Source organism: Strix aluco, chromosome 1 (genome assembly GCF_031877795.1).
Source record: "Strix aluco isolate bStrAlu1 chromosome 1, bStrAlu1.hap1, whole genome shotgun sequence".
Classification (NCBI taxonomy): Eukaryota; Metazoa; Chordata; class Aves; order Strigiformes; family Strigidae; genus Strix; species Strix aluco.
The window spans coordinates 31,850,681-31,878,298 of record NC_133931.1 but is presented as its reverse complement, the minus strand read 5'-3'; the positions used below and the strand labels follow the sequence as shown (position 1 = coordinate 31,878,298).

Genomic DNA, 27,618 nt, shown 5'->3' with positions numbered 1-27,618 from the left:
AATGACTGCTTGGGTGAAATCCAATCAAGCTGCAGACATATTTAACTAAAGAAGTCTAGCAAAACAAAGCAACAATTTACTACTTCAATAATTAGCTGTTGTGGATATCTGGAGAAGCTGCTTTGAAACGCATGGTATGGGCAACTACCTACATTTTTACAGAAGCCGTGAAATATGGGAATGACTCTGGGAGTAATTCTCATTACGTGAAAAACAACCATTTACAAAGTTTCTAACTATCATGGATGCACAGCAAATGAAACTTGAGAAACAGGAGCACTCAAACTATAGGATGCTGAAAAAACTTGGATAAAACCTCACACCTCAATGAAGTGCTTTTAGGCTAGAAGGAAAGCTAGAGAGCTCAGAAGCTCTCAGAGCTAGAGTCTGAAACACAGCCTGGTTTCTTGGCCTTTTGTTTTCATCCAATTTGACTGAAAACCCTCAGCAGCCAACAAATAGTTGACACCCTCTGAAGATGCCCCATCAATCCCCTCTGCCAAAATTGCGAGAGATACAGGAAAGGAGCTCCCCCAAGGAGAACTGAGGAGCCTTCAAAAACAGGTGGAGAAGAATAACTGAAGACAATCTCTGAATACACACCACCTCTGGATAAACAGAGAGTTCTTCCCTCTGCAAGGAGATTGGGAAGTTCTCCTACTGAGGATATCCTAGTTAAGCAGATTCTGCTTTTGATCTTGGAGTCAGGCTCCTGGAGAGTTTTGGCTATGAAAATATGCAAATATTGCCACTGAAATGCACGGTGCATAACCAATCATGCCCAGCAGGCCTCACGGATCAACAACACACCCTCTAATCAGAGAGCTGCCCAGAGCTACATTCCTGGAGAGACCAGGCAAGAAAGTCATTTAGGGATGAAAATGCAGCACTGCCTATACTGTTTCTTTATAACGATGGTCAGAAAACACAGCAGCACTTCATTTTGTCCCAGTTTTCTGTAGCTATTCTAGAAGAACATAAAGAGTCAAAGGCAGAGAGAATTCCTAGAGACGTTTCATTTACTTTATTTCAATTATTTCACACATTCTTCCATTAAATGATAAACTAATTAGTAGATAAAGTATAGGTACATGAATAAAAATTAATTTTGCGGTAATTGAGCAACTTTTTTTATATAAAAGAAACAAAGGACAGCAAAATCCAATATATTATTGTTATGGCAAATGTCACTGCTTAATAGCAGTGAATCAGAAGAGCACAGGAACTAGAAGGTTTTACTGCACAATAGCTATTTTCACACTATAGGAAGTGCTTAAGCAGCTGAGGTTTAGCTTTGGCTTGTCCTTTAAGAGCACAAACTTAACATAGAAAAAGTTAGCCAGTTAGAAAGTTTGTATTTCTTTCTTTTTTTTTCAGAGAAGATAGGGTACAGGAGGACTGGGAAAAAGGAGAATAAAGTAGCAAGGGGATAACACAAATTTCACAATATTTTGAGTTCATCTAGCAAAAGGTTAACAAAAGCAAAACTATTCAAACACTGCCACCCGTCAGAGGGGTGGGAGTGATGCCTGCCTAGTTCCTTTAATTCTCTTAACCTTTCAGATGTTTCCAGTTACCCAGAAAGGACACCACTTCTGACACTAATACATGTAAGTTTTGAAGGGTTTCATGCAGAAGGTCAATGCACTTCTATCTTAAAGGACCTTTAACCCCATCACCATTTCCTGACATTTATTCCCAAATTTTACTCAAAAAAAGGAAACTTCACCCCTTGTTCTCCATCGCCCACCCTTCCATCCTCATCCTTCAAGAGGCAGCAGCCATTCCCCACGTGTCTGACCTGCACTAGGTCCCTACATCATGACTCACACCCCCACACCCACCGTATCAGCAGCCCGGGCTTTTTCTCTTGTCAACTTGCTTTGGGAGTAAGTGTGCATTATGGTAATTAACTGATGAAAATACAAACAAGCAGAATCGCTCTGTTAAATTCCACACCACTGCCTACTGGGGACATCATCTTTGATTACATCTGACCTCTACAGATGTAGCTGCCCGAAACACTGGTAGACCTGTGCTTGCTTCTGCCCACAAGGCAAGGCAATTAGTCCCTCGGTGATACCACTGTCTGTTTAGAAAATGAACTTTCACTATGCAGATCCTAGGGATCTGGGCTGTGTTTGATTGCTCATGTTTGAACTGGAAGGTCAGTCTAAAGCATATTCTCCTTTGTGGTACAGAGAGCATCTCAATTCTCAGAGATAACTGCAGTTTATAGTCGAGTGGTCAGACCCCCTTCTCCAAGACAGAAGTCCTTTATGCACCAAAACTACCAATAAATTTAAAGGGAAAATAAGGAATTCAAATTTCCTTATTAAATAATTCATTTACTCAAGCTGAACAGTTTAATTTATGCTCATCTGAGTTTCAGAAGTAGGAAAGCTATTTATTTTACATAAATTTTGTTCAAAATGACCCAGTGAAGAAATCTGAAAAGGGAAAGACGTAAAGCTGTTAACCTCTTATTCCATTTTTGCATTCCAAAACATAAAAATCAGTAAGAAAAAGTCATGGTCTGTTCTTATTTTAATCCAAAAGACACTTCTAGTACAGCACATAAAGTAGAAAGGTCTGAAGTATTTTTGCAAGCTGAAATAGAAAATGTAAACAATGAACTTTAAAAATTAAGTTGATTTCAATGTTAAAATTCTCCTGCATGCAATAAAATATTTATTTCAGGTCTGCTACATTTAGCCTGACACTATTATTTTCTGCCCTATGAAGCACCTTGAATATGACAGGATTTTGATGGTTAAGACACCTCCCTTGTACACCAGAGACTCTAGTTCAGGTCCTTGCTCCAAATACAACAACAAAAGAAGCTGAACCCACACCTTCCACGCTCCAGTCAAGTGTGTAACTGTTGGACTATTAATTAGATCTCATTAATAGCTATCATTAATTGTTGTATTAATTACTTAGATCTACCCCTTCTGTCCAGATTTCATTAACAAACAAAATTCTGAAGTGTCCATGATTTCCATTAGTTTCCCATGTTCCTGCACATGCGACAGCCACCAGCCTGTCCCTGCTTAACAGTTCCATCTTCTGTAATTTCAGTGCACCTGAGTACCAATCACCTGAAACACCAGGGACTCAATTAAGATATTTTCACATTTCTAAAATTTTAAAGCCTATAAGCAATAACAAAAGCCCTGCAGCTGAATGCCTCAGAAGCAACAATTATTATGCCAGTGTTTTCTGAACTGTTACTTATTTTGGATACAGTGCCTCACAAAGATTTTCATTCTTATTCATTGAGATCCTTAAAACTAGGTAAGATGGGATGGGCTTTGTTTCCCTTTGTAGTCAAAGTCAAGTATACTTATCCATGTTACCAGCTCTTTTGCAGACACTTTCAGAGCTCTTATGGAGATACTCATATGCCCTTCTTCATAAGGATTCTGCAGTATGATAAACTTCTGTCTCAAAATCACTTACTTAGTGTCCAGGGTTTAGCAGGATACTGCAAAATGCAATGTTATCCTTTACCTTGGCATCTGCAGTAAAGTGGGTAACCTTCCCAGCTTCACTAAGGTTTTAAAACTAAATACATAGCAAGCTTCATTTCCATAACATTTTTCTACTTCAAAATGATAGCTGAAAGTTTTTGGTAAAGAGGGTGTATGTAGCAAGAAGAAACTGAAGATCATATTAAACTCCTTATTTCTCCCACGCTTTTGTAAACATCATCTGATTAGTTCAAGATGACCTTACACAACTGGATACAACAAATAATCTGTGAAGTCAATCAGCAAGCTGCAAAGGCAGATAGATGTTCTCATCAGAAGAGAAGACAGTTGACCCAACAAGTCCTGTCAGGTGGAGAACAGTGGAGGAATTCACCTCTGGGGAACATGCAACTCCATCAGTGCAGTTGAAAACAGAAAACTGGAAGAGGCTTATAAAGAGGCAGGAGAACGTCAAATGCCTTGACTTGCACTTCTCAGAGAATATGACTTAAGAATCAAACTATATGAAGAGAAAGAGAGACTAGGTATTTCTACTTCGTTCTCTAATTCTGCTAATGCAGCAGCTCAACCTGCACGTCTGAAAACATGCAATAACATAATATGATCATTTATCTGTTCACAACAAAATACAGGAACAATGAACTATTTCAGAAGACACCCTTGCAAATGAACATATTTCCTGTCATCTTAAGTATCTTATGCTCCCAACCAGTGTCACAATTAGTCTTAAGAAGGCATTGAAGATGTTTATTCATTCTCTTTTCCACCTGTTGTAGAAAAAAATGTCCATCCCTCCAAGGAGGGATCTTGCAGTTACAGAAAAGGGGAGATCAACTCCTCCTTCAAGTGGATTATCTGCATGAAGCCACACAAAATGGCACTTAAATCCTGTACCTTGGCTGCCTGAATTGTAAAATGGAAATGCTAACATATGGTTTGGACAGGAGGTTGGACTAGGTGACTTCCTGAAGTCCCTGCTGACCTGAATTTTCTGATGATCCTATTCGATTTGAGACACATAAGCATGAATGAGAAGGGCACTCAGTCATGACAGGGTTGATTACCGGTGAAAATCTCAAATAAGTATCCTAACATTTTCAAGCTTTTAATGCATAGCTTTTTACTAGACACACATGGGCAAAAAAAATCCTGTCAAAACACTCATAACTTTGCCATTTTCACAAGTGCCATATATGAGAGCCAGGGGAAAACGACGGTCATCCTGTTCTGGATGATGTGGCAGAACCTGTTGGTTTATGTTGGTTTTTAGAAAGCAAACAAACCAAAAACCAACAAAACATCCAGTCTGACTACATCTATTTTAAGTGGCACTATAAATTCAGAAGAGTTTTCACTGAATATTATGTGCAAGTGAATTTATCAGGCAGGTTAAGAAAAAATCTTTGCAGACAGACTGCTGCCAACATAAAATCACAAACAACAGAAAGAAAAAGAAAAAGCACTTGTCAACTTGCAACACAGAATACCCAATTTGTTGTCAGTTTTTCACCATTGATACAAGTGAGTCTGTTTAGCGTTACTGGATATGTTTCTTCTACACTAATGTTCAGCATTTCATAGAGGAGTCATTCCCTTTCTCTCTCAAAGCAGTGAAGTCCTTTCCCAAAGTTCAAGGTTCTAGACTCTGTATTTTTGAGCCCTTCTCTTTAAATCACTAGCCAGTACAAAATTCTCATTCATCCTTCTCTTAGTATTATTCTACTTCAGTATCAGGAAGTAAAAAAAATTAAACAAATAAACCTTGAATTTTTCTGCTGTGATATACGTCAAGTCTCAGATTAAAGAACAATTTTTTTTCTCAAAATAATTTTCTATAAATAGTTTATAATTAGAAGTGTAACTGCCCAGATGCAAATGCTGAAGACACAAATATTTATGTGCATTCATAACAGATTCTCAAGGAATAACAATTCAAAAAGCAATACCAAAATCCCCAAATCCTCATTTTATACAAGTTTGATTTTCCTGCATTGGCCTTTCCTCACTATTTTTTTCTATTTATTAATTTCATAGATCACATTATGACCCAGCTGTACACCTTTACAGGGATAATAGAACATAAGATACTACATCCTCACTATGCAGCATTAAGTTGCTGCACACTCCCCTGAATATAAAGTCGCTGCAGGTATGGCAGTAAAGAAGAACTGTCAGCAGGTAAGCTGATGCTGCGTCTAATTTAGAAGACTACTTCTCAGGATGAAGCTGGGTCAACAATCTCTTCCTGTTAAGACACTTCCTCTTCTGAGAGTACTTCAGTTGCAGCGTGTTAGAAAGGCAAAAACACTGCAAAAGCCATACAAAGTCCTACACTGCAGATGGTCTCAGTTTCTGCTACTGGTATGTTCAATCTTCTAGCAGATCTCTCAAGCAGTGGAGTTGTGACTGACTTTGGACTGCTTGGGCACAAATAGTACTCTTACCAGTTCACTGTACTGCTTACCAAATTTGCCTCTAAAATCCCATTTTAAAAAAAAAAAGGAGAAAAAAAAAAAAAGCAGCTTAAAACAAAACACAACAAATCTCCCAACTTTCCTTACCTTGCTGGAGGCACATCAATATTTGAAGAAACAACCTTGCGCTTCTGTTCCAGAAGACAAACAGAACGAGTGTTTTCCTTTTCATACTCATGAGCTCTGTTTGGTTTTTTGGTCTCTGCTGTTTTTAAATCTTCCTCCTTTGTGGTGAACAGGAGAAACTGTTGGTCTGGCAGTTTTTGACTGATGTCACTTTTTACATCGTCCTGTTGAAATGCAGGGAAGGTCATTTCACGCTTGATGCTGGCTGCCTGTAAAATTAAAAGCAATTATTAAATTTTCATCTAATTCTCCTAAAATGTAGGGGGGGGGGGACGGGACACACACACCCAATACCCACAGGCATTTACTCCTAATTAGTTCTTTGAATCAGAGAATACCATTTCTTTGCCCTTCATAAATTCTGAAACTGACATTAATTTCTCCACAGTGTTGAAGACTATCCAGGAAAATAAGCAATCCTTGTCCATTTGATAAATCCATTACCTCTTAATGCTAAATCAAAAAGGCATTTGAATTAGAATATCAGAAACCACAGTATATACAACATATATTTAACGTACACACATCTGTACTGCATAACTATGCAAAAGAAATCCTAGCTGCCTTCCTCCTAAAATTCCAGGAAAAACAGGCAGAATTTACCCAGATTTTAAAAGGCAACCAAGAAATTAAAGCGCTTCCAACAGCCACTTACTGGGTTCTTTAACAGTTGTATTTCTAAAGAGGGTTTCTCAATGAGCCTAAAAATAATTCACTATGATCCAACTCAGCTGCTGGAAGGCAAAGGGGAGAAAGTAATACAGGCAGGATCTCTGCAAGGAGCCCAGACAGCTCCACCACAGATGGCCAGCGGTGAGGAGCATGGACACACACAGAAGCAGTGTCACGTTGTCTCTTTGGCTGCCAAAGCTCCCCAGGCCTTCAGGCCTGCTGCTTCCCATAAGCAAAGACTTCCCAAGCAAATAGGTATCCTTAACAAATACGCTACCTCTACGGCATACAATGTGTTGGTGTTTATAAAGCAAACTATTGCAGGGTTACAGTGTAGAGCATGGAAAGTCAACAGAACCAAGCCACTCTCCCATGCCAGCAAGCAAAACAAAGCCCATGATCTTCATTTTCCTCTGAAATATCATTCCCTGGCCACCTAAGCTTTCTCAGCTTCACAGGGCTGACCTATCTCACCCGCTGTTGCAAGCCTCTTGTCCTGGGCCAAGCTCCTCCAGACCCTCAGGCTAGCTTCCTTGTGTTCCTGTGAACAGGTGTGGAAGAGACAAAGCCTACCAGAAGCATCTGCTAATAGAGTTATTTCTAGACATCTATGTTTTTAACATCAGGAGCTTTAACTGCTAACTTGCCAGAAGTCCAGGAGATGTACTAGGGCAGCAACCCTCCACCCAGCCCAAAGAGCCAAGCAAAATACGTCCCAACAAAATGGCTGCTTGTCCTGCCGAGCAGAGGTACTTCCACACTACAAGCACCACCTCAGAGAAATCCAGAAGCCTTCTAGGACTTGCAAACTGCATTTTTAGATACTTGTAAATTATTGCTGATCTTTGCAGTGAAGAAATACAGTATGTGTCACCCTCAGATAGTAACAACACCAATAAGCTGAAATTCCTATGTAAACTCTTCCGGTTTACTCCTCCTCCTTTTATCATCCAAAAAAATTAATGAATGTATATGTGTATATATTTATGCATAAAAATAAATAAAAATATATTCCTCACCCCACAAATCTCCCCATTTATAGCTTTCAAACCTTGGCAGGTAAAAAAATGCTGCAAACTATTTTAAGTTCACAGGAAAGACAATCTTGCCAAGGTAATTTTGTTTTGTTCTGTAAAGTACATGTCATCACTAATACATAAATACTTAGGACCAATGATTTAATTGTCTCATTCTAGTGTTTCCATGGAAAGGCTTTCAGTAGTTGCTTCAAGAACAAAAATCGAATTGTTACTTTATGAATGTAAAAAGTAGGAAGAATCAGTCATTTTACACTTCTTCACATACAAACAGATGACACATTACCAAGCAAATCTGCATGGAAGACAAAACAGTCAGCATGTGATCACACAGAATTAGGAGAAGACATATAAACAATACAAATTCAATTCCGATTTAATGATTTTTTTTAAAAATGTAGATTTACAGTAAGCCCTTTCCTGAGGGTCTGAAGATCTTAACACATGCTGAGTTGCCTTCAATTTTCATCAAAATTAATTTAGAAATTATGCACTACAGCAAAAAAAAAAAAAAAGCCTCAAAACAGCCAGGTTCCAATATCCAGTCCCTAGAAATTATAGAATGCCAAACGAAGATACATATAAGACTTGAATTCCACTCCCTCCGTTGCCATATGGTCTTCCATTGCATGACCACATATCTTTTCCTCACTCCCCAGGATTTCCACCTTATCCGGTGCAGAGGACAGTGCTGCGCAGTGGAAGAGCAGCTACACCCGCTGTGTGTGGTAGGGTGCTGGTGTGTGGTAGGGTGCTGGTGCGTACACCTATGAGACAGGACCCAGCAGTTTCCTCCTTGCTCTGCATAACCCTTAGTGGAGAGAGCACTGAGAGTGTGGGAGGGGGGCAGCCTCCTTTCTTCCCTACTCTTCAATGCCAGACTGAATACAGTATTCATCGGGATGATTTTTTTTTTTTAACCCAATAAATCCATGATTTTACCAAAGAGAAAAAAATTTTTTTTCCTCAATTTATGGAACTGTAATATTTTAATCAGTTCCAGCAAATATACTGTGCCATACATTATTAAGTTTCCTTTACAGACCTAAACAGCGATGACAAAAGGTTGCAGACGCAGACTACAGCTGTACAAATAAAGCCTAAAATGTAAAGAGCAGAATACCTGTACTGTGATACCAGATAATCTATTCATATATATCAAAATTACTCACATCCAGTTCAAATACATTCAAGTAACTGCTTAGTTTTCATGTGTCAATGTGGCATAATTAATAGCCAGTCCCATGCAAGCGTATGAAAGTGAGGAATGACAAAAACCACAGAAGCAAGGGCTCAGGTTGCAGAGCTGCCACCAAGCAGTTCCTTTGGCTAAACAGCCAGGAACAGAAGAAGACCAAATCCAATCCTCAGACTAACCCTCTTCCTCTCCTTCAGTTTTCAGCAGACATTTGGAAATATTAACCTCTTTCTAAACTTTCCCTTGAGAGCTACTGCAGATAAAGAATGTTTTCTGCTTGAAAAGCAGGTGATCATGAGAGAAAGCCAAGAGTTTCCCTTGGTGGCCACTCTCCGTCAGCTTGCTCCGGCTTCATAGATAGTTTTTCTATTTTAATTCTTCCATGTCTACAGGAGCCATTTCCACTGGAGACACCTGCCCTATCTGGAAGGGTACAGGGTCTTTTGCTGGAAATCCAACCACCTACACAAGCAGCTGTTGATGTGGGGAGTGCCAAGGGCCACAGTCACTTGACTGATCAGGTTCCTTGCTCTGTGGCAAATACATCAACTAACTACCAGGATCCCTCTGCTTTCAAGCTCTGCTTCACCACCACTCACAGTTCAGAGATAACACAGACAACTTCCAGTATCTTTCCAGATAAGTTAACTGTTCTGTCATATCAGGAACTTTTTTTTGTTTTGTCAAAGATCCTTCATATTCTTTTAACCACTTTGAGGCTTGTAGTGGTCCTCTAAGTACATAACATATTTCAGTAAAAATTTCATGGAAGGTCTAGTCCAAGCAGATGCAGCCTGTCTTGCAGCCAGCCACGCATTAACACTGTAACATCAATTTATTTCACCTTACTTCCAATACTTCGCTTTTCTCTCTCCTTAGTTGTTCTCAAACTCCATGATTATGTTGTTCCCTAATGGTTTGTCTTTTCTTGTCATCACACCCACATATTTGCCACCTTACTGCTTCCAGTATCAACTGCTGATAAAAACTTACACATTTTTTTTCCATACACTTGAAAAATCATCACTCATACAAGCCATTTTATAATAGCCTGGTTTTCTGTGCAATTCATTGCATATGTTCACCCTTAAGCCATTAGCAACCTTCAGCTTACTTTCAACTGAGTCCTTTGCAGCCTCGCCTCAGGCAACTAACATCGCTTGGAAGTTCAGTCACAGAATCAGGAGTTATAAACCATCTGCAAATTTTAGAAACTAGCTTTGTTTCTGTCTGCAGTTACCTGCACCTGCCTTTGACAACTTCCCTCCCATCACCACTGTGCAAGGGAAACTTTTCATATGCAGCTGCTTGGCTCAGTATTACCTGCACCTTCCTTGCTGGAGCTCAGTCTTGGCACCGTCCCACGCCTGGGGTCTATTCTGCCTTTTATTCCTTCCACTGTTTCTCAGCAAGCGCTGGCCTTCCCACTCCCTCTCCTCTGAGTTTTCAACACCTAATAGCAACACCATTTCCATGGACTTCTTCAAAGGCGTGAGTCTTCCCTTGCTCATGTTGAAATACTGTCGCTCGCCAAGCGCAGCAGCACGGTGCTGTGGCAGTCCTACTCTTGCAGACCCAGAGAGGCGCCACTTCAACCAGGGATCTTCCTGCAATCAGGAAGATTGAATTCAACCTGGTAATCAAGACTGGAGGACCAATTCAACCTGGTAATCTTCCTGCAAAAACTGAAAGTCATTTCTCGCTGTGGTTTCTAAGCAGAAACTTTATTAAACAAAAAAAAGGAAAGTGTTTTAGTTTCTGTTTTGAAGTTGTCAAGACAATGGTATATATTTAGGTTCAGGGTTTTACTTTTAAGTTCTTGCTCGATTCACTGTTACTATTTAAGTGATGAAGTTTACTCCACGTGACAGCTAAATGATTACCACAGTTAATATTTTCAGCAGTATATTAATAATTTTTCATTGCAAAAGCCATCTTAACCTGCCTATAGAAACTTGTATTTGGTGCTATCTTGTCATAACCAAGTTGCTAGTCCTGAACTCCACGTGCCCCAATCTAGACCACAGGTTGCAATGGAAGTCCTGCCCAAATTAAAGCATATGCAACATCTACACAAATTTTGATGAATTTAGAGAAATTTTTCTTTATTCTTTACTGAGAATGTGCAGACTGCAATTTTTCAATAGTTTAGGCCTTAACTTATCTGCAGTCAATTTTTGTTATGTCCAAAAGCACATCCTGATAAGATGCTCACATTGCAGTCAAACTTCATTCTTTTCCAATTTCAGTTAAATTTCAGCTTGGATTTTGCTCTGAACAGCAAAAAAATTATTGATCAACCAGACAGATCAAGTATTGAACCACCCAGTCAAAGGATCAGTAAATACTAGAATAAGTAGACCTATCATATTTATATGCAAATACAGAGCCTTACATCTGACAGACTATATATGTCATCTCTTGAGTACAATCTGACTGGGCTTTAGCATCCTCCCTTGCTTCTCGTGCACTGCTGCTTAAAAACCTGAAGTTATTTATTTTCAAATAGTTTACTAGCATTTAACAGGCATTAAGATGCCTGTGTTTCCTATACAATAAAAACTATTAAACTCCCAAGAATATTAGCAACATTTACCTCTATGTGACCCAACTATATAGAAATATGCCTTCAAATGTAAAAACTGACTCCCACCTACATTCTTTCAAATTTCCTATTTTTTTGTGCAGCACCTTTGGATCCCGGTGGGCACACCAGGAGCACAGACCTCATTTTTAACAAGCTTTGTAACGGTCTACACAAGACAGGTGGCAATAGAAAAAAACTATTAAAAGAATTACCATAATTGACACATACCATGCCTACTTTGCTAACAGTTTTACAAAGAACTCAGGGGCTGATTTACCAACAAGGAGCCGGGCAGCGGACACTGGATGTGACGGAAATGCACAAGCAGAAAGCAGCGGCCCAGCACAGAGCATCGCTCACCCAAGCGGCACTGCCTCCAACCCTGTGACTCAATGTAGCGTCTTCAACGAAGCTGCACCGATTTATGCCAGCTGAAGAAGATCTGGCCACACGCTTGATCACGGCTGCCTGCCAAGAAGCAGGCCAGCAAACAGAGGCTCGGCAGAGCAAGGCCTGTGTTATGCTGTCAGGCAGCAGGATGGGCAGCGAGAGCCCAGCAGGCTCCTCTCATCTTCTGAGGGGACACTGGCTAACTCCTATTTCTCCTCACATTGTCTACTGGGATTCTGGAAGGACTTATATGTCTGAGAAAGTTCCCTCTGCGCACAGTTTGAATCCTAGAGGCCTGGGTAAATTAAATAATCTTGCGACTATGGCCTATTTTTTGCCATTATGTTTTGTTCGTACAGATAAAAGAGCTCATTTTACAACAACAGAAAAAAAAGTACCTCTAAAAAACATTAAAAACATTTTACAAGGGTGGAGGGAAGTATCTGTACAGAAGTTAACTGCATCCAAAACACCCTGTAAAAAAAAACCACACCTAGTGGGAATATGCTTTGGGAAACTAGCTGCTTAAAAAACCTCTCCTTATCTTATTATTATCCTGATGCCCTTGCCATATTTCCATTTTTGTACAAACCTCCTTTTCTCCCTCAACCTGTAAAATTATACTTCCTTTGCTTCAGTTACAGGCTACCATAACCAGACTCAACCACAGTGACACTTCATTCCAAAACCAACAAGATACCTCACAAGCCACACTGGCTGCTTTCCAGATCAGGGGGAGGCAGGAGACGAGGGGGAACATGCTAATTGAAAAACCCCCACTTCAACAATAGTCACCCAACACACTGCTCCAATTCTGGATAAATTTGCATTGTCAACAGATAAATAGTTTTAAATTAATTGTGAGCCCTAAGCCTAGGTACAATATTAACACTATATAGCTGTTAAAGAAGACACAGTTCGAGATGAGGATTTTTTTATTTCCATCTGATTTACCATACAGTCAGTTGGTCTAATTCCATCCAAAAACTCTTCTGATTAAACACCAATTAAAAAAACCCACCAATAGCTACAAGACGGTTTAGCACCAGCCAACCTGCCATAACACTGTTGTTTTTTATAAACAATTTTTTCATACTGACTTTGTGACCATCTCTTTCCATTTTCTGAAATAGATGTAAGCATGCTAAGTGTTAGGGACTGCCAATAAAACTTCCATCTGGTAAGGAAACAAAAGTCACGGGATTTTTTTTTAAACAAGGCTTTAGCAACATTTTTGATCCACTACAGAACAAATAGGCAGCTCAATGGGGCAAATGAAAAAAGGAATCAATATATTTCAGCCTAACATATTAATGAAAAACAATAATGAAATGTATATATTTAACATAATACACATTTTAAAAGTTCAGCCAAAACAAGAGCTCAATAACTGCAAGACTCTTTTCAGGCCAGCCTGAACAGCTAGGCTATGCTCTAGGGACAGGGATAAACCACTGAACAAGAAAGAAATCAAGAGTAAAGTTCACAGCAAAATACAACAAGCAGCAATAAGAAACACTGAACTTATTACCAAGATAACATCATGCAAGTAAAAAATATTTAAATTAAATCCCCAGAAAGACAAAGGTTTTGGTTTATTTGTACTACTTCTACAGTATTTCCAGTTCAAGTTTCTGTAACAGAGGTTTTTTATGTTAAAATGCTATGATTTTTGCCATCCCAAACCAGCATCCTCACTGGAAGGAAAGAATGCATTGAATTTCCATTTCACCAGAAATCTCTATTCATACCAGAATACAAAGAGATAAGACAGATTCTCATAATGATGCTTGGAAATAATCTGCCCTGAATTTCAATGTATTACTACATTTTCGAGTATACTTTGCATTTAATTACTCACTTCACCAGTGGTTGCTCATTACACATAAACCATGTCAATCTAATCACTCTAAGCATTTGTAAACTGCTGTTCTCTAACAATACTGAAGATAATGCATTTTAAGGTCACAGTAAGTGTTCTTTACAATATATAGTATGCATTAATGTATAGTAATGTAGTACTCACTTTCAACCAGGCTAGGACAAAGTCCTTATCTTCACCATTTGACTGAATATACAAAACCACCTATAGAATATATTTTCTAGATATTAAAATACAAATCAAAACATTCATGTGGCCTGGATTCACAATACTGTATTAGGCAGCACACACTGGAGTAAGCAAGAAGTTTCTACCCTTTCATCATCACGTGTATGTCAGCGCTTATCTGGCTAAACATAACTCATCTACAAAAACTGTGTACCCCAGCACCAGTCTAAGGTGTTTCTGAATTATACATCATCTATCCAGATGAATGACAGAAATTTTCACTCCCACATTTGAAATTCAGTACCCATCCAAGTACTTGTTGTACCCGAAATAAAACAACGACCAACTTGTGACATCTGAAATTCTGCACTAACTGGCCCAAGAAGCATAGATGTTATTAAAACAGAGAGTTGTTACTAAGATTACAGGGGGAGACAGCGAGGAACACTGGGAATTCACAGCTCTTATCATACACCATTTTCAGGTCTAAACAAAAATGATTCAGAGATATTTGAGCCTTTTTCTCTCCACCACATAAACAAAGGGATGAAGATGTGAAAGTATGGCAGCTTTCTCTCCCATCCCCTATAGTAGCCATAGTAAGTTCCTTACAGAAAAGTACATGACATGACTTCTAAAATAATCAGACACCAGTTAGTAACAATTACCAAGTATTAATACTAATTATTGAATGTGTACATCTTCAAAATTTGCTTGCAATGTTTAAGTCTCAAAGAAATAACTCTGTGCTCTCTATTCGATTCTCTCTATACGCCGCACATGCAAGTGGATGACTTGCAGTCACCGCTCTGTGAACTCGGCTAGCTGGGTTCAACGGGACAATGGCCCCCAGGCATGGCATCTCTGGAAGGATCTCAGCAGAGGTCTTTCAGCCCTGTTTGTCTTTTCTTAAATAAAACAAGCCCCCGAGAAACACATTGCCTCTAAACATCTAAAAATGAAGAAGCTAATTTGAAAAGCCTTAAACAGAAGGAAAATGGACAACTATAGTTGCAAAACACAAGTTCATTTTTCATTTAGCTGTTTCTGCACTTCAAGCTTTGCTAAACACGCTCACCATCAAGTGCTTGGATACTCCACCAGGCTAAAAAGGACTTAGCTGGCCAGAAACGGGCAGCTATAATTGCCTTCCCAATTATTGGTTTCACAAACAGGAAGTTTAAAATGAACTAAACCAATTATCACATTTTCTCACAGCGACCTACGTGCCTGGCCACGCAAGCAGAAAGGGTGCCTGCCAGGTAATAGGTTCCCCTTCACCTCTCCTGCGGCAAAAGCAACGTGAGCATTGCCCAGTGCTGCCAGGGCAAGTTGTGGACATGCACAGGACAGGAGAGGGACTGGAAATGTGTGCCCTGGGCTGGCCAAGCAGCACAGAAGGACAGAAGAGGAGGATACACATGGGTCTTGCTGGCCACCTCTGGGAAAGTTTGAAAAACTGGAATTGGAGACAAGAATGAGCGTGTTAATGTGGGGTGGCAGGGAAGTTCAAACAAACTCTTTTGTTCTTACTTCTATTATGCTACTGGTTGTAATTACAAGCTGTAATTAGTGAGCGCCATCAAATCAAGTGCTCTTGCTACACTGCCTGAAGCTCTGAAACCTCACATCAGGGTGTTTTCCACGGTACACCTACAAATATCTATTTTCTCTGAAATGGCAATTTTTCCTACTTGTAAGAGATGCATACAGCCTAGAAGTCTTAGAAGCCAGTGGGACACTACCTACTGTCTTTGCTGCCCTTAGTTTTGATTCTGTCTACATTAAGAAGTTGTACACAACAGCTTAAGTTTCAAGTAGCTTAATACAGCCTTGTGTATAGATTACCTTATGGACAGAAATATCAATCTGGCCTGTATTTCCCAAATTTCACATGCAAATAAAATATCTTTAATTTCAACTATTTCAAGACCGTTGCTGAAGATGTATAAGAAGCTCCACTTATTTCTTTTTTCATTTGCTGGTGGTTTAGGATCAGTAAGGATGGCAGCAGTGCAAAGAAGAAGGGAGAAATACCATCACTTCTCCTATCATCTCATTCAGGATCAAGCAAGCAGAGCTCCCAAAAAGCAGACCATACAAGACGCAGTGGAGAGCTCCCCAGCTTCGAAGATTTCGGAAATGCTGCCTCACTGCTCCTCAGTAAGAAACCTTGATCGGTTCATTTGCATTTGAAAGCCCTCCTCCTCTTGTCTGGATAGAGATATATAGCAAACAGAGTATGCCTAGTGAAAAGAAAAATGGATTAGCTTTATTTGCAAGATCTCTTGCAAATAAAGTACAGAGAGGTGTGAGATTTCTAAGGTCAGAAGCAATTGTCTGACTTTAGAAGCAGCCAACCGAGATGAGATGCTGCAGATCCTAGATCCCTTAAAAAGGTATGGAAATGTAATCTATTTGCCTTAACATCCTGGGAATAAAAAGACTTTGCTCCTTTTTTGTTTGTTTGCTTAAATTATGAGATTTCAGAGAAATTAAATCAAAGTAGTTCACAGATGTATTCAAGTGTTACAACTTCTGAATGAAATAGGTGCTATGAATGAAAGCTTCAAGGGGCAGTGCTGATCCCTGAAGCTGAGAGCCTGGAGGAGATATTACAAGATCAGAATTAAGGGCACATCCTTATCTCCTTTAACTGACCCTGAGGCTGGAAGTAGAAAGCATGGTCCTTCAGAGGAGTTGAAAAAGCAAGGAGCATTGCCCCCAGTTAAAGAGATTCTCCCAAATCTATGTTTGGTTCTAGACAAAAGCATTTAGCAGTTCTCCTGTTCAGAGTGGGAAAGATGCCAAAAAAGGAATTTATTTTTGGGTCTGACTACACAGAGAAGTAGTATCACAGAGTTTCATCTCATTATCCCCGGAAGCAACTGAGTAACACTAGCAGAAAACTGCAGAGTCCAAACATGACCTCCTCTTCCTCAGCCACTCCAGAAACCAGCCCTCTATCAAACCCCTAGAGGGATGCAACGATGTCTTATGGGAGAAGAGTCTTCACAAAGAACCTGAAGAACAATCAAGCTCAAAGTCAAGCACAGCCCAACCAGACAAGTGGCTGCTGGAGGACGGCTTGCCCCTTTTCTCGCCTTCCCTGTCCTCCCTATGAATGCCCCAGCTGTGATAGCCCATCTTTTCCTCTGCACTATTGAGGAGCTTGATGAAGTCCTTCCCTGAGTCACCTTAACTTACTGAAGTAACAGAGTCTACAGACTCTGCTGCATATGTTTCCTACTGTTTCAGTAGCCCACAAAAGCACACAACGAATTCTGGCGCAAGCGCAAGGTAGTTAATGCATGGCTGGAAGCTGGAGGAAGGACAGAGAGGAATGCTTTACCTTTTTGGAACTGGTGAAACATTAAATCCTCTCACCATGGCTCCACAAACACCATCTGGTTTTACCCAGTGCCCAGGCACAAAGCATGCTGTGCTGCAAAGGCTGCTGCTCCAGCAGAGACCTACCAGCACACAAAGAGAAACACCTGCAAGACCAACCACTTCTCTCCTGCCCTGAGAAAGTAAGGACAATTGTCTAGAACAGTGGTGGCCATGCCTGTTGAAGCAAAGTATCACTGTAAATCCTTAGCAACCACCAGTCAATTTTTCCACTTTTTCCATATAGCTCTGTAAGCCAGATGAGGACCACTTTCCATGGCCTTATGAGCCACAAGCTACAGAGGAACCATCACTAACCTAGACCTAAGAGCAGCAAGAAGTGCATCACAGTGATCTCTTTAGAAGTATTTTAAAGTAGAAGAATCAGATTTTGTTCCTTTGGCAGTAGTTACATTTGTCACATTACATTAAAAAAAGAGACATTGAGAAGTATGAGGACAAAGGCATTTTTGATCTAAAGAAAGTTCTTTCCACCATTTCAAAGGGATAGCCATTATACATAAAAGATCAGATTGGTTCAAATGTTTAACTCGCCATCTTTACAAACTGTTATAGAAGGCAATTGCACAATTTGTTCTCTATGTCAGTTTGATGCAGGCATTAGCCACTTTATCTGCTGAAGCAGAAAAAAAAATTAAATAACCATCCAGTCTTAGGAGTGCTGGTCATAATTGTGCTGCCTATCTAAAGTTCACATAACCTTCTATACACTATGTTTAAAAAATACATTAAAGATGGTAAAATGATGAGCTATATAATTTCACACTTCAGTATCTAACCATTGAGGCATTTTACCTTCCCTCTGATTCTGTGTCCAGTGATCATAACAATCTTCTGTAATCTGAAGCAATACTGAAAAATGATTAGGACAGCTGTGGAAAGGTTTTAGAGGACTAATGGATTCACCCTTGTGGTGACATAATTGGGCCGAAATCCCTAATCTGCTTGAACTAGCAGGACTCTTCCATCAACTTCAGCTGGGACAGGATTTCATGGAAATGTGATTCTTTATGTTTTGCAAAAACACCAATAAAAATATCTGTATTTTTATCCAAAGTTCAAGCAACAGAAGTTGTTCAGTTTCCTGTCTTCATTAGTTTTGTTGTCAAACAACAAATACCACCCACACATGTACTTTTTAATACGAGACAAATGTCATCGCAATCATCATTTGGGATTGGAAAGTTTGGCAAGGTGCCAGAGCAGTGAAAGTGATCCCATCACAGATTGTTCAGCAACAACAATAACATCAAACTCCTACCTGCTTTGTTCGGCAACATGCTACAGTGAAAAACATCAACACACGTTTGTGAAACTGAACACCATAGCTGCTAATGAATGCTCTATTTATTCATTTTATATTTCCTGTTCAATTTTCACAAATAAACAAAAACACTAGCAAGAGTTTCTCTCTTAGCCTACCATCCCTCTGTAGTCCTTGGGCTGGCCTCAAGCAGCAGGAATGGTCAAGCTACTCACTATTTTTAGAAATAAGTAATTCAACAGATCACTTGAAAGTATTACAAGGCCAATGGGCACTCTCATTCTGAGGGGAAAAAAATTAAAAAAGCATCATTGCTCAATCCATAGCATTATTTACAGAGGACATCAGCCAGGACCAGCATGCTCCCTACTGTCCAAGCAGCAAAGCTCCCATCTTTGAGATGGCCAAGCGGCACACTTTGAGGCACACATTTATCCCAGAGTCTGCTAAGATCTCCCTGGTGCTTTCCTATCACTGTAATTTCCAATCTGTAGCTGGGAAAACACAGAGTAGGACTCGAGGGTTCAAAGCTGAACTGTTAGGCTTCTCTGTAACCTTGGGTCAGAAGCAAGGTTGAAAGAGCACAGGGTCAGGAAGGTTCAGATGGCCCATGCATCCGCACTTGTCACAGGACACTTTACAAATGTTAACTACCAGAGACCATGAAAAGCACCTTCTCAACACTTAGTTTTCACATGCAAAAAAAGGCACTTCTATCTTCAAGAAGGACCCAAAGAACTACAAGCTGATGAGCCTCACCTGGATTCCCAGGAACATGATGGAGCAGCTAATCCTGGAAACCATTTCCAAGCATATGAAGGACAAGAAAATCATCACGAGTAGTCAGCATGAAGGGAAGTCATCCTTGGCCAGCCTGATGAACTTCTAGGATGAAATGTCTGGCCAGGTAGATGAGCAGTGGATATTCTCTAGCTAGACTTCAGGAAGGCTTTTGATGACAACTCCCATAACATTCTCATAGACAAGCTGTTGATGTACGGGCTGAATGAGCAGAAGTGAGGTGGGCATGAAACTGGTTGAATGGACGTGCCCTGAGGGTGTTGATCAGCACCACAAAGTCTAGCTGGAGGCCAGTAAATGGTGGTGTACCCCAGGGGTCAACATTGGATCCAGTCCTGTTCAAGATCTTCATTACTGATCTGGACGATGGGGCAGAGTGCATCCTCAGCAAGTTTGCAGATGACACAGATCTGGAAGGAGTGGCTGACAGACCAGACGATCATACTGCCACCCAGAGAGACCTCCACAGGCTAGAGAAATGAGCCAGCAGGAACTTCATGAAGTTCACCAAGGGGAAATATGAAGTCCTGCACCTGGGGAGGAAGAACCCCAGGCACCAGTACATGCTGGGGGCTGCCCAGCTGGAAAGCAGCTTTGCAGAAAAGGTGCAGGGGTCCTGGTAGACACCAAGTTGAACATGAGCCAGAAATGTTCACTTGTGGCAAAGAAATTGAGTAGTGTCCTGGACTGCACTGGACAAAGTATTGCCAGCAGGTGGAGAGAGGTGATCCTGCCCCTCGACTCAGCACTGGTGAGGCCACACCTGGAGTGCTGGGTCCAGTTCTTGGGTCACCAGTACAGGAGAGACATGGACATACCAGACAGAGTCCAGCAAAGGGCCACCAGGATGGTGAAGGCACTGGAGCATCTCTCCTATGAGGAAAGGCTGAGAGAGCTGGAACTGTTCAGCCTGGAGAAGAGAAGGCTCAGGGGGGATCTTATTGATGTCTCTAAGTACCTGAAGGGAGGGTGCAAAGAAGACACAACCAGGCTCTTTTCACTGTTGCCCAGTGTCAGGACCAGAGGCAACGGGTACAAACTGAAACAGAGGAGGTTCCCTCTGAACATCAGGCAACACGTTTTCACTGTGAGGGTGACCGAGCATTGGCACAAGTTGCCCAGGAAGATTGTGGAGTCTCCACCCTTGGAGGTATTCAAAACCCATCTAGACATGGTCCTGGGCAGCCAGCTTTAGGTGGCCTTGCCTGAGAAGGAGGTGTGGACAAGATGACCTCCAGAGATCCCTTCCCAACAACCATTCCATGATAAAGACTGAGCAGCACATTTCTATCCACCGGCATCCTGAATCATTCTCAGCCAACTGATCATTCTCAGCTGAAAACAGTCTAGCAAATAAGAATCAAAACTGTTAGGGCTTCACTGTACCTCTTTATCCTCACACAGTTACAGTCTTCTAATACTATTCCTTTTAAGGGAAAAGTGGTTATGCTTGGTCTGTGTCCAACAAACAACAACAACCACCACCAAATTACATCAAAAATCCTTAGCATATTACTCCCATTCATTCTTTATTATGGGAGAGTGGAGAAAAAATACCATCTTACAATCTCACCACCCCCAGCTCTGCCTTCAATAATCCAAACTACATATAAACTTTTTTTATTTTTAATAAGGAAGAAAAAAAATCCCAAGTCTAGTCATGCAGTTTCCAGACCAACTTCACTAGCCAAGTTTTCACTCAAGGACTACAATGAAGTTTGAAATCTAAAAATTAAGTTTATCTACTTATAAAAATATGGCTCAGCTGCTGGTGCTTAACCACCTCTCATCTCACCCTCTAGTTGCTCCACACAGTCCATCAGTATCCAGTCATTATCTCTTGTGTTACTCTTCAACTTCATGGACGGGGGTAGAGCAGGGTCATGCTTGTTCTGAGTTTGTACATAGCCTAGCCTAACAGGATCCTGCTCCAAGATCAGAACATGAGTTCTTGCATTCTAATAACTACTAGTATTTATAAAAATATCTCTATTATTATTAGTCTGAGAAGGAACATTTCAGTTTACTCTTAATAAATGCAAGTTCCTAATGTATCTTAGAGATCTCTCCACCACTAAGCAAATCCGGATTTTGAGTTTGCATTTTGCAAACTGTCTGCTAAAATATATTTGCACACATGTATGAAAGCTAAATTAAATAGCACTTTGCTAATCAAGCAAGAAAAAAAGAAGTTTTGTTTTGCCCAAGATGAGTCTATAGTCCATTCAAACAGTAAAGATGAAAGTTTGATTTAAAAGACAACAATGAATTCATGTAACAGATTTCTTCCAGACAATCTCTGAAAATTCTTCCACATCCCATATATCACACAGATGTCTTGATCTTTAAAAAAAAAAAAAAAAAAAAAAAAGGAAAAAAACCCCCACAAACAAAACAAACCACAAAAATCATGTCCAAAAGCATACTTTTTTCTGGACTACTACCAATATCTCCCATCCCCGCTCTAAAGCCTCTGGCACAGACTTGCATCCGTTCTGTGCTTTGTACTTGTTGCAAATTCCACTTTGCAAGGTGGGCAAAACTGAGCCCAATGTGCATGAAGCTCAAGTTTTGCTTACCCAGCTTGGGCTTTCATATTCCTCCTACATCACAGCACAGCTCTCTGGGCTTTTAGTTTTCAGACTCTTCATCTGCTCATTTCCCATGATTGTGGGAGCTGTGTATTTGCAGGAACAAATCCATTTACAGGAAATTCATCCTTCTGAACTACCAGGAAATGCTCACACATGCGCCAATATCTGGAATTAATATTCTCGTGTGCTTATGGTAAGGTAAAGGGCAGAGACCACAGCAACACAATGCTTGAGGAGCAGGAGCAGCCCCCATAGTCAGCTGGGTTAGAAATGTCTTGTGTCCATACTCCAAGTCTGGGGACAGAAATCGGGCTGGAGATAAAGTGGAGCTCAACTGTGCTGAACAGAAGAAAGCACTAACGCCTTTATTACTTATAACACCAGAGAAAACATTGCAACATGTTGGCAAGTTACCACAAGCCCATGTTCATTACGAGCCCAAATCCTCAATCATAGCACTCTAATGGTTTAAGGGCAAATTAGCACAGCTCTGCTACTTGCGGTGGGCTTGCTTATAAGTACCAGATAAACTCAGCATTGCAGACCACTGATGAACCCAACTTCAAAACCTTCTCTCCGTATCACCAAAACCAGCAGTTTCTACGGAGTGAATTAACCCCAGCACAGTATTAACGTGGCTGCTTGTGGTATCTGAACCAAGCTCCATACAAAAGATTAAATAAACAGAACTGCAAATTAATCCATGCTTCAAGACAAAGTACTGGTAATTACACTATTTATTCTTTTTCATTTAATTTCAAATGGCTGGAAATCTAGATGCAGCCAAAGCAGCAAGTATGGGTTGTACAGAAAGAGTTTCACGTGCAAAATGAGCCTGTATAATCAGCACCTTGGTCTTATTTGTTTCCCTGTACAGATGAATGAACTAGTTCTGACAAAATAAGCAAGCCTAGCACTTCTCAACAAGGCTTTGCAGGCTCTCAAGGTCTCTCTGGCTGTCCTGCCATTACCCACCAGTTACACACAGCACACTCATGCCTCTTCTAGCATCGTGTTAAAATAGCAGGGGGAGAAGAGAGCCACAGAAGTGTTCTCCAGTGTCCTCCATGTGGACATCTATGAGGTGTGTTGGGTTTGTGTGTGGCAGGGTTTCGGTAGAGGGGGAGGGGCTACAGGGGTGGCTTCTGCGAGAAGCTTCTAGAAGCTTCCCTGGCTCCAAGTCAAACCCACCTCTGGCCAGGGCCAAGCCAATCAGTGGTAGCACCTCTGTGATAACGTATTTAAAGAGGGGGAGAGCAAAGCAAAGTGTTGAGCAGAGTGCTGAGCAAAGAGGGGAGCAGAGTGGAAGAGTGAGATATGAGAGACACATCTATGCAGACACAAAGGTCAGTGAAAAAGGGGGGGGAGGAGGTGCTCCAGGCACTGGAGCAGAGCCTGTGGTGCAGCCCGTGGTGAGGCAGGCTGTGCCCCTGCAGCCCGTGGAGGTTAACGGTGGAGCAGATCTCCACCTGCAGCCTGTGGAGGACCCCACACTGGGGCAGGCAGATGCACCCAAAGAAGGCCGGGACTCTTGAAGGAAGCCTGCTCTGGAGCAGTCTGTTGCTGAGAAGACCAGCCCACCAGAGCTGGGACCCACCCTGGAGCAGTTCATGAAGAGCTGCAGCCTGTGGGAAGGACTCACACTGGAGCAGTTCATGGAGGACTGTCTCCCCTGGGAGGGGCCCCACGCTGGAACAGGGGAGGAGTGTGAGGAGGAAGGAGCAGCAGAGACAAGTGATAACTGACTGCAATCCCCACTCCCTGCCCCTCTGTGCTGCTGGGAGAAAGGAGGTAGAGAAATCAGGAGTGAAGTTAAGCCCAGGAAGAAGAGAGGGGTGGGGAGAAGCTGTTTTTAATATTTAATTTTATTTCTCACTGTCCTACTCTGGTTTGATTGGGAAATTAGTAGTAGTGGTGCTAGTGTTCAAATTAAATTGATGGGGTTTTTTTGCAAGTCAAGTCTGTCTTTTGCCCGTGACTGTAATTGGTGAGTGAGCCCTCCCTGTTCATATCTTGATCCCCAAGCCTTTTGTTATATTTTCTCCTCCCCATCCCATTAGAGAAGTGAGCAGCCACGTATGTTTAGTTGCCAGCTGGGCCTAAACCACAACATGTGGCTACAGCAATATAAAGAAACAATTTTTGTATCTTCCCTGTGACCAACAGTCTATCTCACTCTCTTTTTTGTCATATCTGTCCTCTCCTTTGAAGCCTTGAGAAATTGGAGAAATAAGATTTATCTTTATAAAGTACTTCCTCTCTCTCTACCCCTACGTTTAAGAATGAGGGTCAAAAACATACGACGACTGGTGTAACCACACAATGGACTTCTTCCTGGTAGACACAACACAGCTTCAAGACCTGATGTGCAGGTACTTTTTTCATCTTGGCTAGGGGACCAAATTCTCAGGCACCTTTAAAAAATATTAATTCCACTGCAGACCCTCTGATGCATTCATTCACGTATCACAAAAGCCACACAGAAGTGACTTTGTGAAGAGCCCATGAAACCTCTAGCTTTAAAATGCCACTACACCCAAGGGCACAGACATCCAGCGTACGTGTGCATCATCTGTATCTATACCAGACATCAAAACATTGTGTGCTGCTTTTTAATTGCATTATCTGGATAGTGTATACTGCAAAACCAGCACCCAGACCACTTTGCTTTCAAGTCTGATTAAATTCTGAAGCTCTTCAGGACATCTCTCGTTCTGAAGGGTATTGGACACTGCAACAATTTATGCCCTCTCTCAGCAGTGGACATCCCTTCAACTCCCTTTGCTCTCGGACCCCAACTCAGAAGGCCAGGTCCAGGAGTCAAATGCTGCTGACCCCATGCCAGTTCTCTGTTTGGCAAGAACTCCGTTTGATAAACCACAGCCAGATCGTGCCAGTCTTATTACCCTCCGGCAGTTTTGCAGTTGGACCTCTGCATTCATTTTATGCCCATTTCTCTCACATTTAATCTGTTACTTGGAAGAATCCTTAGATTAAGCTTTATGTACTCCCACACTAACAATCCCTAAAGAAATATAAAGAAACCAAAGGCAATTTCTTTAAAATGTTAAATTGTAAGAGTTTTCTTAGTTTATAGTACTCAAAAGTATAAATAGTGAAAGCAAAAACTGACAGTCATGATGGTTAGAAATATTCTTCCGAACAGGGCAAGTAACTACACCTGGGTACCAAAGATGACTTGGGAGTTTATGATGTACACTAATCTAATACACATTACTCCACTCATCTCATCTAAGAGGCAGACATACTGTACAGGGAAGTAAATACATGCAAGCATTATGTTCTTATATGCACATATAGATTTAAGTGCAAGGCAGAAATACCAGCAACCTTTACCTGTATTAACAGACCTACTATTCAAAACATGTTGAAGGCTAACAAAGAGTACAGTACACTCTGGTAACCCACATTATATGCAGGTTATACCTATGTAATCCAGCTGCTATTTCAAATTATTGTGCTCCATTTGAGAATTTCACACTTTTTTCCTATTAGATACACAGGGGAAGTTTCTCTAAGCCTCCTCTGCCACTTGGGAGTTTCAGTGCGATGGGGAGACTGATGGGACCAGAAGCCCATTATGATGCCCTTCATCCTTAGGCTACCAGTCAGGTGTCAAAAGGTTTTGTGGTAACAAAGTTGTCCCAGCTTGTCAGGCCTCAGTGGTACGGATGGTCTGACTCAGCCAGACCATAAACCACATGTCACAGCCCTTGACATGAAGAGCTGCAGAGCTACACAGACAGGGTCCAATGACCCAACTGGGCCAGACTGATCCTGCCACTGCTGTAACAAACTTGCTCTGAAGCAATATGGGGATAACATGCATTTTTGCTGCTGCTTCCTTTTAGGTTTGGTTTTTTTTTTTCTTTGTGGTTTGTTTGGTTTGGGTTTGTTTCCTTTTTTTTTTTTTTTTTTTCTGTGGATACAGGGAAGATCCCAATGGTAACATGGCACTACTACCAGGCCAACCATGATCTCTTGTTAAGCAAGAAACATTATCTAGATTAAAACAAACAAACAAAAATCAATCCAAACGGATTCCCTTTAACCCTTCATACATATTTATGTTCCATAACCTGTGCACACATATCACGAGTCCTCTGTAGACCTATGCACAGAATTAACCCCACTACCCGTTTTATTCCAAGAGAAAAATAATTACAGAAAACCCCCCTCATGATAAAATAATTAAGCCTAAATCTGTGGGATGTCAGCCTGCAAGTGTGTTCAGCAGGTTGCTCCAAAACGCACCAAATTCAGAGGACTGCCTCAGCACACACTCGGATGGGAGTTGAAGCGGGCCTCTGCACAGTATCGCTCCTTCAGAAACTTTTCACGAACCGCCCACCCAGGTCTCCCTACGGCGGCCACCTCCCTCGCAGGAGCCCCCCAGCACCGCCTAACCCACACACACCCCCCGTGGGCACGACCCTGCTCTTGAAGAAAACCCCTGTGCAAACGGCCAGGCTGAACACCTTCACCGCCCCGCCAGCAGCCCGGCTGCCGCGCACTTCACCCAGGAAAGTCTTTATTCTCAACGCTCAAACTCCTTCAGATACCGGCACTCCCCACGCACGCCCCCTTCGAACGGCGCAGCTGCCCGCACCGGCCGTCTCCGGGGCTCCGGAGCCGGCCCGCCGCCGCCTTCCCGGCGGGCCGCAGCGGGGCACCCGCTTCCTCTGGGACTTGCCGAGCCGGGCCCGTCCGCGCCCGCCCCGCAGCACCCCAGCCGCAGGCCGCCCCGCCGGGACGGGCCACGGCGGCCGGCCCCACCGCTCCGCCGGCCCAGCCCGGCCCGGCCCGGGACACCGGCCCGGCCCGGCCTGCCCCGCCCCGCCGGCCCGGCACCTCCCCCGGGCCCCTCCACCGGCTCCGGGCCGGGCCGGGCCGGGCCGGGCCGGGCGGCTGCCGCCACCGCCCCGCTCCCGCCCTGGCCCTCCCGGGACGCACCTTCAGGCTCCCGCGGACGGGGCCCTTGGCGTGGCCGGTCAGCGCCGGGGGGGGGCTCCCCAGGCCACCCTCCTCCTCCTCCTCTTCCTCCTCCACCTCCACCACCACGTCCTCGTCTTCGTCCTCCTCCTCCAGCGCCGCGGCGGAGCCCTCCCGCCGGGGCGGCCTCCAGGCGCTCTCGGGCTTGGGGGGCCGGACCCCGTCCGCCTGCGCGGCCGCCGGCCCCGCGCTCAGCCGCCGGCTGCCCATGCTGGAGCGCTTGGCCAAACGCCGCGCCTGCATGGTGCCTCCGCCCGGCCCGGCCCGGCCGCCTCCCGCCGCGCTCAGCCCCGGCCGCGGGCAGCGGCCCCGCCGCGGGCGCGCAGCGGCAGCGCCGAGCCCAAGGGGCGGCGGCGGCGCTCACCGGGGGACGGCGGTGGGTGTGTGCGGCGGGCACGCCGCGGCCATGGGGGCCCGCGGGCGCGGCGAGGCGGGCCCGGTGCCGGCGCGGCCGCCCCGCCGCTCGCCCACCTGCTCCCGCCGCCGCCCTCCTCCTCCTCCTCCGCC

At 42.7% G+C, this 27,618-nt stretch overlaps 1 protein-coding gene across 2 annotated transcripts in view; it reads right to left on the bottom strand.

Moving 5' to 3' along the window:
- The window catches only part of ZNF704 (zinc finger protein 704), a 110,920-nt gene extending 83,551 nt beyond the window's left edge, over window positions 1-27,369 (bottom strand). For both annotated transcript variants that reach the window (XM_074816859.1, XM_074816869.1), the window contains exons 1-2: window positions 27,073-27,369; window positions 6,056-6,303 (exon numbers count right to left, since the gene is read on the bottom strand). In XM_074816859.1, the coding sequence (XP_074672960.1) occupies window positions 6,056-6,303; window positions 27,073-27,354 (530 nt within the window). In that variant the 5' untranslated portion in view covers window positions 27,355-27,369. The remainder of the gene's footprint in view (window positions 1-6,055; window positions 6,304-27,072) is intronic.
- Window positions 27,370-27,618: the final 249 nt, after the last annotated feature.